This window comes from Palaemon carinicauda, chromosome 2 (genome assembly GCF_036898095.1).
Source record: "Palaemon carinicauda isolate YSFRI2023 chromosome 2, ASM3689809v2, whole genome shotgun sequence".
In the NCBI taxonomy this organism is placed as follows: Eukaryota; Metazoa; Arthropoda; class Malacostraca; order Decapoda; family Palaemonidae; genus Palaemon; species Palaemon carinicauda.
In genome coordinates, this window is record NC_090726.1 from 36185882 (window position 1) to 36198403 (window position 12522).

At 42.1% G+C, this 12522-nt stretch overlaps 1 protein-coding gene across 1 annotated transcript in view; it reads right to left on the reverse strand.

Moving 5' to 3' along the window:
- mRpS30 (mitochondrial ribosomal protein S30) overlaps positions 1–12522 on the reverse strand; it is a 69949-nt gene that overhangs the window by 26622 nt on the left and 30805 nt on the right. Inside the window, exon 3 of the mRNA XM_068354628.1 lies at positions 10062–10186. Within this exon, the coding sequence (XP_068210729.1) occupies positions 10062–10186 (125 nt within the window). The remainder of the gene's footprint in view (positions 1–10061; positions 10187–12522) is intronic.

Below are 12522 nucleotides of genomic sequence, written 5' to 3' on the forward strand. Positions count from 1 at the left end.
CTTAGCTAAGAATCCGAGCTGTAAAGAACATGTTGCAGATTCGGATGTGAACCCAATGTTCTTGCTGAAGGCATGAACCTCACTGACTCTTTTAGCTGTTGCAAGGCAGACGAGAAAAAGAGTCTTGAGGGTAAGGTCCTTGAAGGAAGCTGACTGGAGAGGTTCGAACCTAGGTGACATAAGGAACCTTAAGACTACGTCTAGATTCCAGCCTGGAGTGGGTAGACGACGTTCTTTAGAAGTCTCAAAAGACTTAAGGATGTCTTGAAGGTCCTTGTTGGAAGAAAGGTCCAAACCTCTGTGGCGGAGAACTGAAGCCAACATACTCCTGTACCCTTTAATCGTAGGAGCTGAAAGGGATCTCTCATTCCTTAGATGTAATAGGAAGTCAGCTATTTGGGTTACAGAGGTATTGGTAGAGGAAACTGCATTGGCTCTACACCAGCTCCGGAAGACTTCCCACTTGGATTGGTAGACTCTACGAGTGGATACCCTCCTTGCTCTGGCAATCGCACTGGCTGCCTCCTTCGAAAAGCCTCTAGCTCTAGCGAATCTTTCGACAGTCTGAAGGCAGTCAGCCGAAGAGCGTGGAGTTTTGGGTGCAACCTGTCTACGTGAGGTTGACGTAGAAGGTCCACTCTTAGAGGGAGAGTCCTGGGGACGTCGACCAGCCATTGTAGTACCTCTGTGAACCATTCTCTTGCAGGCCAAAGGGGAGCAACCAGCGTCAGCCGTGTCCCTTCGTGCGAGATGAACTTCTGAAGGACTTTGTTTATGATCTTGAACGGTGGGAATGCGTAAAGGTCGAGATGGGACCAGTTCAGCAGAAAAGCATCCACATGAACTGCTGCTGGGTCTGGAACTGGGGAACAGTACAAAGGAAGTCTCTTGGTCATGGAGGTGGCAAAAAGATCTATTGTCGGCTGACCCCACAAGGTCCAAAGTCTGTTGCACACGCTCTTGTGGAGGGTCCATTCCGTGGGGATGACCTGATCCCTTCTGCTTAGGCGATCTGCTGAGACGTTCATGTTGCCCTGAATGAACCTCGTAACTAGGGTGAGGTTTAGACTTCTTGACCAAATGAGGAGGTCCCTTGCTATCTCGTATAGGCTCCTCGAATGGGTCCCTCCTTGCTTGGAGATGTAAGCCAAGGCTGTGGTGTTGTTGGAGTTCACCTCCACCACCTTGCCTAGCAGGAGGGACTTGAAGTTCAATAGGGCTAAATGAACTGCTAGTAGCTCCTTGCAGTTGATGTGGAGCGTTTCCTGTTCCTCGTTCCACGTTCCCGAGCACTCCTGTCCGTTCAAGGTCGCGCCCCAGCCCGAGTCCGATGCATCCGAGAAGAGATGAAGATTGGGGGTCTGAATCGCCAACGATAGGCCCTCCCTGAGAAGGAGATTGGTCTTCCACCACAAGAGAGTGGTCTTCATCTCTTTGGTGACCGGGATAGAGACTGCTTCGAGAGTCAAACCCTTGTCCCAATGAGCTGCTAGATGGAATTGGAGAGGGCGGAGGTGGAGTCTCCCTAGCTCGACGAACAGGGCTAACGATGAAAGGGTCCCTGTGAGACTCATCCACTGTCTCACCGAGCAACTGCTCCTCTTCAGCATGCTCAGGATGCAATCTAGGGCTTGGCTTATCCTTGGGGCCAATGGAAAAGCCCGAAAATCCTGACTCCGAATCTCCATTCCCAGGTACACAATGGATTGGGAGGGAATGAGCTGGGACTTTTCTAAATTGACTAACAGACCCAGTTCTTTGATCAAGTCCAAAGTCCAGTTGAGACTCTCCAGACAGCGACGACTCGTGGAGGCTCTCAACAGCCAGTCGTCTAAATAAAGGGAGGCTCTGATGTCCGATAAGTGGAGGAATTTTGCAATATTCCTCATCAGATGCGTAAACACCATAGGAGCTGTGCTTAGGCCAAAACACAGGGCTTGGAATTGGTAGACAACCTTTCCAAAAAACGAATCTCAGGAAAGGTTGGGAGTCTGGATGAATAGGAACGTGAAAGTAAGCATCTTTCAGATCCAACGAGACCATCCAGTCCTCCTGCCTGACCGCTGCTAGGACCGACTTCGTCGTCTCCATAGTGAACGTCTGCTTGGTGACATAAGCATTGAGCGCGCTGACGTCCAGCACCGGTCTCCAACCTCCTGTCTTCTTGGCCACCAGAAAGAGACGGTTGTAGAAGCCCGGGGATTGATGGTCCCGGACTATAACCACTGCCTTCTTCTGTAACAGGAGCGACACCTCCTGGTGCAACGCTAGCCTCTTGTCCTTTTCCTTGTAGTTGGGAGAGAGGTTGATGGGAGATGTGGTCAGAGGGGGTTTGCGGCAGAATGGTATCCTGTAACCCTCCCTCAGCCAACTGACAGACTGAGCGTCTGCACCTCTCTTTTCCCAGGCTTGCCAGAAGATCTTGAGTCTGGCTCCTACTGCTGTCTGGAGAGGAGGAGAGTCAGTTTTTGCCTTTAGAAGCCTTGGAACCTTTCCTAGACTTGCTCCTGGAAGAGTCTGGACGGGAGCTTCCTCGGCTGGGGGCTCTACCACGAAAGGGCGGAATAAACCTCGTAGCAGGAGTATCAGCCACTGGGGTGCGATAAGTCCTGGGGACTGAGGGAGCAACCTTAGTCTTACGAGCTGAAGAGGCCACAAGATCATGGGTGTCCTTTTGAATCAGGGCCGCAGACAAGTCCTTAACAAGCTCTTCGGGAAACAGGAACTTAGAGAGCGGAGCGAAAAGGAGTTGAGACCTTTGACAAGGTGTGATGCTGGAAGAAAGGAAGGTACAAAGCTGCTCCCTTTTCTTAAGCACTCCTGACACAAACATTGAAGCAAGCTTGCCAGATCCATCCCTAATAGCTTTATCCATGCAGGACATTAAGAGCATGGCTGAGTCCTTGTCCGCAGGGGAGGTCTTCTTGCTAAGGGCCCCCAGGCACCAGTCTAGGAAATTGAACATCTCAAAGGCTCGAAATACACCCTTTAGGAAGTGATCTAGATCGGAGAAGGTCCAGCAAACCTTAGAGCGCCTCATTGCTGTTCTACGAGGAGAGTCTACCAAACTTGAGAAGTCAGCCTGGGCAGAGGCAGGTACTCCCAAGCCTGGTTCCTCTCCTGTGGCATACCAAACGCCCGCTTTAGAAGTGAGCTTAGTCGGTGGGAACATAAAGGAAGTCTTTCCTAGTTGCTGCTTAGACTGCAACCACTCCCCTAAAATTCTTAAAGCTCTCTTAGAGGACCTTGCAAAGACGAGCTTAGTATAAGTTGACTTGGCTGGCTGCATGCCCAGCGAAAACTCAGATGGCGGAGAGCGGGGGGTAGCAGAGACAAAATGGTCTGGGTATACCTCTCTGAAAAGAGCCAGGACCTTACGAAAGTCAATAGGAGGAGGAGAAGACTTGGAATCTTCCACGTCTGATGAGGGATCCAGGTGTGCAGCCTCATCATCAGAAACCTCATCACCAGAGTGTAGCGAAGTGAGAGGTAAGGTATGCTGAACAGCAGAATCTGCACGAGCGGGAGCAAAAACGCTTGTGGTTTCATCCTCAAGTCTCTGTTGCTGAGGCAAAACCTGAGGTTCAGGCTGCAAAGGCTGGTCAAAAGGAGTAGCAGAAGGTAGGCGCATGGGTTGAGGAGGCTGACTCCTGGCATGAGTGTCTTGACTCAAGAGTTGCGCTTGCTGTAAGGTTAGCGGATGCGCAGTAGCAGGTTCCTGAGGAACGAGTTGAGGTTCCTGAGGTGTGAGCTGCGAGAGTTGAGGTAGTGGCTGCGCAGAACGCAGTACTTGTCTCGCGAGTTGAGGTTCCTGAGGCGCAAGGCTAAGGTGTTGAGGCTCTCGCCTTGAGGAGGGTTGAGGTCGCTGCAGCGAGAGCTGAGGTGTCTGCCTCATGGATGGGAGAGGTTGTTGTACCTCAAGAGAGTGTTGCCTCACTGGTGGAACCGCAAGTGGAAGCGGAGGAAGTAAGGTATAAGCTTCCTGTTCCCATTGCTGAGGTTGCCTTAAGGAAGGCGGAGGTAGCTGCACACTGCTGGAAACTGGCAACTCAGTACGTGGTAAGGTATCCTGAGGAGCCTCAACATCGTACGCCTGGCAGACAGGACTGCGGTTAGGCGGAGCGATCGCAGGAGGAGGTGTAACCTTCTCAGCCTGACACTCACGCATCAAGACCGCAAGTTGTGACTGCATGGACTGCAGTAGAGTCAACTTGGGGTCGGCAGACACTAAGGTCTGCTGAGGCAAAGCCTTAACAGAAGAGATCTGTTGCGGCAGCACCTTACTCCTCTTAGGAGGTGTGCATTCAACTGATGACTGCGGCGAGTCAGAGCTGATCCAATGACTGCAGCCAGGTTGTAGAGCTCTTGAGGTCTGGACTTTGCGTTTGAGAGGTCTTGAGACCTGAGTCCAACGTTTCCTCCCTGATAATTCTTCAGCAGACGAGTAAAAGACGGGCTCAATCGTCTGCGGGTGGGAGTGACGGTCTCTGGAAGACACGCCCGCAACCACCGAGGATACTTCTGTGCGCCGATCAAGGCCTGCCGAACCCTTTTGCCCTTCGACATTGCTTCTCCCCTGGGCTTGGGAGCTTGCAAGAGGTCCCGGACTGGGAGGACGACTGGCACGCACAGAAGTACCCTCACGCACCACACTGACACTGACACTAGCACTTGGCACTGCACTGACACTAGCACTTGTCACAGCACTGGCACTATTACCCCCCACTGCACTCTTGACCTTAAGTTCCTTGACTTCGGCCATAAGAGACTTATGATCACTAACCACCGATTCCACTTTGTCACCTAAAGCCTGAATGGCACGCAAAACAACAGACATATCAGGTTGAGGGCAAATAGTAGGTTCGGGGGTAGCCACTACAGGGGGAGGAAAAGGTAGGGGATCATGAGGTGAGGAAAAAAGTGAAGAGCGAGAAGAACTCCTCCTAACTCTCTCTCTCTCTAACTTGGTTGAATATTTAAGAAATCGGACAAAATCAAGTTCCGAAAGTCCGGCGCATTCCTCACATCGATCTTCCAACTGACAGGGTCTTTCCCTACAGTCAGAACACGCGGTGTGAGGATCTACCGAGGCCTTCGGAATACGCCTATTACAAGACCTACATCGTCTATGGGGTGGGGCTTGTGAAATGTCAGACATCTTGAATCAAAGAGTTAGCCAAGTGGGGTTTCCAAATCAAGCAAAAAGATCGTTAACCATTAATCAGAACTAAATAATAGCTATCTAAGCTAATATAGAAGTTTTCCAGTAAAGCGACAGCCGAAATCTGAGAGAAATACTTCACCAAAAGCCGTGAAAATACTCCAAGATCATAAGCGTATCCCAGAACGTCTTGCCGGAAGCACGACAGAGGAAAAATTGAGGAGGTGTCAACAAGAAGTACTGTAGTACCTGGCCACAGGTGGCGCTGGTGAGTACACCCCCTTCTAGTATAGTGATAGCTGGCGTATCCCTCCCGTAGAATTCTGTCGGGCAACGGAGTTGACAGCTAGATGATTATCGGGTAAGTTTAATATTGAAAATTAGTATCTTACTGAAATGTGCAATAACCATAAACTAATCAAGTGTTGGAAAATTTTAGTTAGTCTTATGGCATGACAACTATCTTTGGATGACTCAGTAACAATAAAACAATTTTGTGCTCAAACAGTAAGGAGTGGGTGGGTCTTTTCTTAGCATCATAATTGAATTTTAAGTTATAGATCGTAAAGAATTGTGGCTGATGGGCACCATAATGAGTATAGGAATGTGATATCTGGTGTTCCTTAAGTCTCATTACTTTTCATACTATATACACATGTTTGGCCTACAAAACAAGCTTGTATATGCAGATGATACTACTCTCTTTGCATCAATTCCACCCCCTGAATGTAGATCTAGGGTTGCTAAAACCTTTAATAGAGACCTAGCTAAAATTAGAGCATGGTGCAAATTATGGGGCATGAAGATGAATCTTAACAAAACTCAAAGTATGGTTTTAAGTAGATTGAGGGCAGTGGCTCGTCAACATCTGGATCTCAGCATTGAAGAAGTTTCTTTAACTCTGTGTGACTGTTGACAGCACATTTACTTTTGAGAAACACATTAGGTCTGTCTCTTCTTCCATTGCACAAAAAATTGTTTTAATGAGAAAGTCTTTTTAAGTTTGTTGGTGATCAATCTATTCTCTAGTGTTTTAATTCTTTCATTCTACCTTGTTTCAAGTACTATTCTCCTGTCTGGCCTTCAGCTGCTGGATCTCATCTTAATTTGTTAAACAGGAACCTACAGTCTAATAAATTTTTTATTCCTCATCTTGATACTAACGTACCAGTACGTCCTTTTGGGGGTAAAAGGGATGATAGATATTATTTATTAATATCTTGAACAGTGGAATAAATTAGTAATCTTTTTAGTCCAAAGTATTAAAGGAATGATGGGTAAAATCTTATACTCTTGTTAGTTTCATGTAAGCTTGAGTTACTTATTAGAAAGTGTCAGTTTTAACATACAGTATCAGTGTCAGTTTTAACATATCATCGTTCAATTACTTTGTTATGTTTGTTGCATAACATTTATCATAATTCTGACCATCCTTTGCATTCAGATCATCCCCGACAGCACCATCCTGTTCGCATTACTAGGTATGCATTAATTCTTATGGTCATGCCTCTCCATCATGAGGCCCAATACTATACAGCATTCTAGAAATTTTATTCCTGTTGTGACCAAGTAGTAGAATGATCTTCCTAATCACGTACAGTAGTTGAATCAGTGGAAATTCAACAGTTCAAACTTGCAACAAATGTTTTTATGTTGAACAGGCTGATATAAGTCTCCTTTAATAGTTTTATATATGAAGGATTTGTTTTAACGTTGTTACTGTTCTTAAAATATTTTATTTCAATTGTTCATTATTTCTTTTGTAGTTTATATATGTCCTTTCCTCACTAGGCTATTTTTTTCTCTGTTGGTGCCCTTGGGCTAATTACATCCTACTTTTCCAACTGGGGTTGTAGCTCAGCTAATAATAATAATATGTTAAAACTGACACTTTCTAATAAGTAACTCAAGCTTACATGAAACTAACAAGAGTATAAGATTTTACCCATCATTCCTTTAATACTTTGGACTAAAAAGATTACTAATTTATTCCAATGTTCAAGATATTAATAAATAATATCTATTATCCCTTTTACCCCCAAAAGGACGTACTGGTACGTTTCACAAAACTCATCCCTTTACCCCCATGGATGTACTGGTACGTCCTTGCAAAAAACTGCTATTTACATTTATTTTTGCATATTTTTGATAATTTTTTGAGAAACTTCAGGCATTTTCCAAGAGAATGAGACCAACCTGACCTCTCTATGACAAAAATTAAGGCTGTTAGAGCAATTTAAAAAAAATATACTGCAAAATGTGCTTGAAAAAAAATAACCCCTGGGGGTTAAGGGTTAGAAAGTTCCAAATAGCCTGGGGGTAAAAGGGTTAATAATTCAACCATTGATAACTAGTCACTAATAAGAACCTCCATTCAAAATCTCAAATAAGCATAAATACTGTATGATGTAACCTTAATTAAGATACTAACTCTGACTATGGTTATCAAAAGGAATGGTTTTGCTTTAGTTAATCTAGGAACCTTTATACACACCCTCTACCTATTAAAAAAAGGGCCTCTCTCAAGACCAAAATTGACAGCTTGTGAAAGATCAGATATTTCCAATTTATGAGTATTCTTAGATTCCAGTGATGAGCTTAGTAACAATAGGCCCTTACAAAACTTGATACCCGAATGCTAGATAACGGGCTAACTTGTGTGATCTATAGCCAATCAAAAGGCCAGTACAGCAAATTGGCCTATATCTCTACAAATCATGTCTTCAAAAAAATAATTTCAGTGATCGGACTAAACTATCTATCAATTCACCAGCCATTGCTGTAAGGAAATTTTGAGAGCTGGAGCAGTTTAAGTGCAGTACCTAAGTATGGGTGATAAGCCCCTTCCCTATATCATCCTCAAATAATTTCACATTAGTATTTGCATACATATATAAATGCAAGTACCACCTAGTCTATGACTATCATTTAGTAACTACCCTCCCCCTTTGACTGGATCCTCTCTTTATCCTAAAGAGAATCCACCTTTCAATTTACAGTAAGCTTTTGCCTCCATTATCCAACTACTTAAAACTAAGATGACTCTACAGAACAAAACAGAAAACAATCCTAAACATTTTCTAATGGTTTAATGTGACTTGCAGAAGATAGTAACTTCAATGGCACATGAGGCTAACTGGCCATGCGTTTTAGGACTTTGGATAAATCATAGTAGGACAGGTAAAGTACTTGAAGATAACTGCTCTTTTAAACTTATAACACATCTTTAAATGATAAAAAAACACTGAATTTTGAATAGCTGGCTTAGGGCTAATATATTACCCTTAAAATCCAACGCTGGTAACTTTCAAGTAAAAGGTGAAGCAAATCATAAATGGATGACATCACAGTATTCTCAAAATTCAATATCAAACAAAATCAATAAAAGAAAACGATACAGTACCACACAGTCTAACCAGTATTTGCAATGTAATTTCAATCAATACCTCTCAAATTCACTAAGTTTCAGAGCTGACTAAAAAGTTCATTCACCAGCTCGAAACCAGAAACAAGCCGCAATAAACGTCAATAAAATAATAGCAAAGGCACCTGGTAATGGGAAGGTGTGAAGACCTTATTAAGTTGGTAAAAATTCAGGAAAATTTTTGTTCTCAATTTTTCTTGTCGATAACACAGAAGCATATGAATACTGGATATAAAAGTTAATATGATGCTCAGGATACTATCTCTAGAGAGTTATTGGGTCCTTTGACTGGCCAGACAGTACTACACTGGATTCCTCTCTCTGGTTATGGTTCATTTTTCCTTTGCCTTACACATACACCGAATAGTCTGGCTTATCCTTTTCACATTCCTGTACTCATACACTTGATAACACTAAGACTTCCTACCAAACAATTCTTATTAGCTTAAGAGGTTACCTGTAATTGTTCAGTGACTACTTTCCTCTTGGTAAAGGAACAAGAGTCTCTTTAGCTATGATAAGCAGCTCTTCTAGGAGAAGGACACTAGTCAAATCACTGTTTTCTAGTCTTGGGTAGTGCCATAGCCTCTGTACCATGGTCTTCCACTGTCCTCAGGTAGAAACCTTTTGCTTGAGGGTACACTTGGGCAAACTATCTTATTTCTCTTCCTCTTGATTTTTTTTAAGGTTTTGGTTTGTATATAAAAGATCTACTTTAATGTTATTACTGTTCTTAAAATACTTTAATTTGATAGTTCATTACTTCTCTTGTAGTTTTCTTATTTCTTTATTTCCTTTCCTCACTGGACTACTTTTCCCTGTTAGACCCCTAGTTGGAAAAGCATGATGTTATAACATTCTGTTTTTTCAAATAAGGATGTTGCTTAGCTAGTAATAATAATAATAATAATAATAATAATAATAATAATAACAATAATAATGATAAAACAATGATAATAATCATCTTTAAAACCATGAAATAAAGTTGTTAGTGGCCTTATGCTTGTTTAGATTCTCACCTTGTTAAAATATCAACAAGAAACTTCTATAGAAGGAGAATTACTTGAATTGAATTTAAGAAACTAATTTCATCATACCACTAAGTCTCAATTCTATACTTTAACAAGACTGATCTGAATGTGTGATTCTAAAAGGCAAAGTGGAAATAACAAGACAACTAAAATTCATTGGACAGCAACACTAAATGGGAAGAGATCAAACAGAACACACGAAAAGTACAAAGTACGTAGCAATGCTCCAGGGGAAAAAAATGCTGTAAAAAGCACCTCAATACCACTAAGCTCATATCTCGAGGAATATTGTAGGTACTCTCCCATATGGCATTCACTGTGTCACTATTATATCACTTAATGGTTATTCACTCCCCTGAATAAGTATTCTAAAACAGCGAGATCTGTGATTCACACATTAGCATGAAAGAAGAAAATAAGGAAAACACTTTGATATATTCTTTACCGATCTATAGGCTCATTCTCTAATTCCTTGGTTTTTGGACAATTCTTCCTTGTCTTTTTGAGGATCCTGTCGGGTTCTATCCCACCTAGAAACCAGAAAGCTTGCACACGAGGCCTCAAGTCAACCTGAAAATAAAATACTTAATTTACTCTAAAGAAAACTACACAGTATATTTCACAGCAGCGTATAACACAAAAGGTTACTACTATCCATTTAAGGTTTGACTCAAAAATTAGTTAAATTTCACAAAAAATCTACCTAACTACTGTACCTAGTTTTTAAAAAGCTTTATAAGCACATCACTCACATAAAGCAGTCTTAAATGCCCAACACTCATCTTTTGCCTAATAGACAGAATAGGAGGGGTAGAAGTTCTGAACATGGGCATCATGTAAAAAAATTATCACAATTTTATTTATTCATATATAGAGAGACTGAAATATTTTGGGCACAATAGAACTGGTGGATGGCCCAAAATCTGGTTGAATGTCACGCAAAAAAATCCATATTGAGCACTTAGGGTTGATAATTAGCAAACAATCAAGGTGCTGAGAGGCAAGGAGTCACGCATGTAAGGAAAAATCTCTGCTAACTACTGTATAGTGAAACTTAGAGGAATCCTTAGAAGAACTAGGATGAAGAAGATGAAAAGTTTCTAGTCCTTAACTATTGCAGGTACTATGTATCCAGTTGCTTCTAACCTAGCAATCCTAATAGAACTGCAGTTAATCGTGTATTACATCTCTAATACAAAAAATAACAATCATAGTTCGGAACTTCTAAGTCCAAACCTTTAAAAACACATTGACATTATGGTTATGTTTAAAAATGCAAAATATGGTATCATGGACAAACATCATTTCTAGAAGCTCTTATAATAACTGGTATGAGAGAGTAAGGGATTGCAGCTATTGACAGGAGACACCCCTCTACATAATATATTCTTACATACAACTTTTTAAACTTACAATGGCATGATAGTAATACAGTACCCTGTAAGATGCTGGATGATGACAGTTACCTGTAGCATCCACTCTTACTATGTACTCAATTTCTGCAATATAGTATCACAAACAAATGCAAATAACTAGCATAAGCAAATGACGGAGCTTATAAATTTCTTGATTGTATCTCATCCTAGAAAATATTTGAAACATCCATGAGGCCCTTCTGCCTTCGGTAAGACGAAATCAAGGCTAGCAGTTTTTGTTTTTACTGAGCCTCAACTCTAGATACTTCTTGTTCACAGGAAGGTGGCAAGCCAGAAATGGATAGTCAATCATTGCTAGTTCCTGCTTATACTAGATATCATCTGATACTACGGTCTAATTGGAACTGCATATCCCAATATCCCTATAGGTAACCCTAGTCACAATCCAATTAGTCTGAAAGTTCCCTAACAACGTTCTCTGGGAATACAACTGAGCTCCAAAGCTGAGACTACTTATTTAGTTTTTGGCTACCTGTTAATCTTAAACACAACACATACTCAGTTATGTATTTGTTAGAAAAAGGCTTTATCCTGATTGGCATTTAACATACTGTTACTATCATTTGGGAATGTCTGTCACTAAAACCCTGTCTGCATTCTTGTTGAATCTACTGTATATCTTTTGGCTAAGGAGTCAGATTTCTTTCCCCCAAAAAGACAGCTGAGAAAAATGTTATTTTTATTACTAAAATAAATTTTTGAATATACTTACCCGATGATCATGTAGCTGTCAACTCTGTTGCCCGACAGAAATCTACGGTCGGGATACGCCAGCGATCGCTATACAGGTGGGGGTGTACACAACAGCGCCATCTGTGGTCAGGTACTCCAGTACTTCTTGTCAACAAGACCTCAATTTTCTCCTCGGTCCACTGGTTCTCTATGGGGAGGAAGGGCGGGTCATTTAAATCATGATCATCGGGTAAGTATATTCAAAAATTTATTTTAGTAATAAAAATAACATTTTTCAATATTAATCTTACCCGATGATCATGTAGCTGATTCACACCCAGGGTGGTGGGTGGAGACATGTTAACAAAGAAGCTAAGTATCCCGTATTTCATTTTTATTAGTTATTCAAAATAACAATAAAAAATAAATAAGTAAGTACCTGGTAAGGAAGTCGACTTGAACCATTACTCTGCCTTTAATAAGTACGTCTTCCTTATTGAGCGTAGCGGTCCTCTTAGGATGCTGAACGACTCTTAGGTGGCTGAAGTATAAAGGGCTGCAACCCATACTAAAGGACCTCATCACAACCTCTAACCTCGGCGCTTCTCAAGAAAGAATTGACCACCCGCCAAATCAACAAGGATGCGGAAGGCTTCTTAGCCGACCGTACAACCCATAAAAGTATTCAAGAGAAAGGTTAAAAAGGTTATGGAATTATGGGAATGTAGTGGGTGAGCCCTCACCTACTACTGCACTCGCTGCTACGAATGGTCCCAGGGTGTAGCAGTTCTCGTAAAG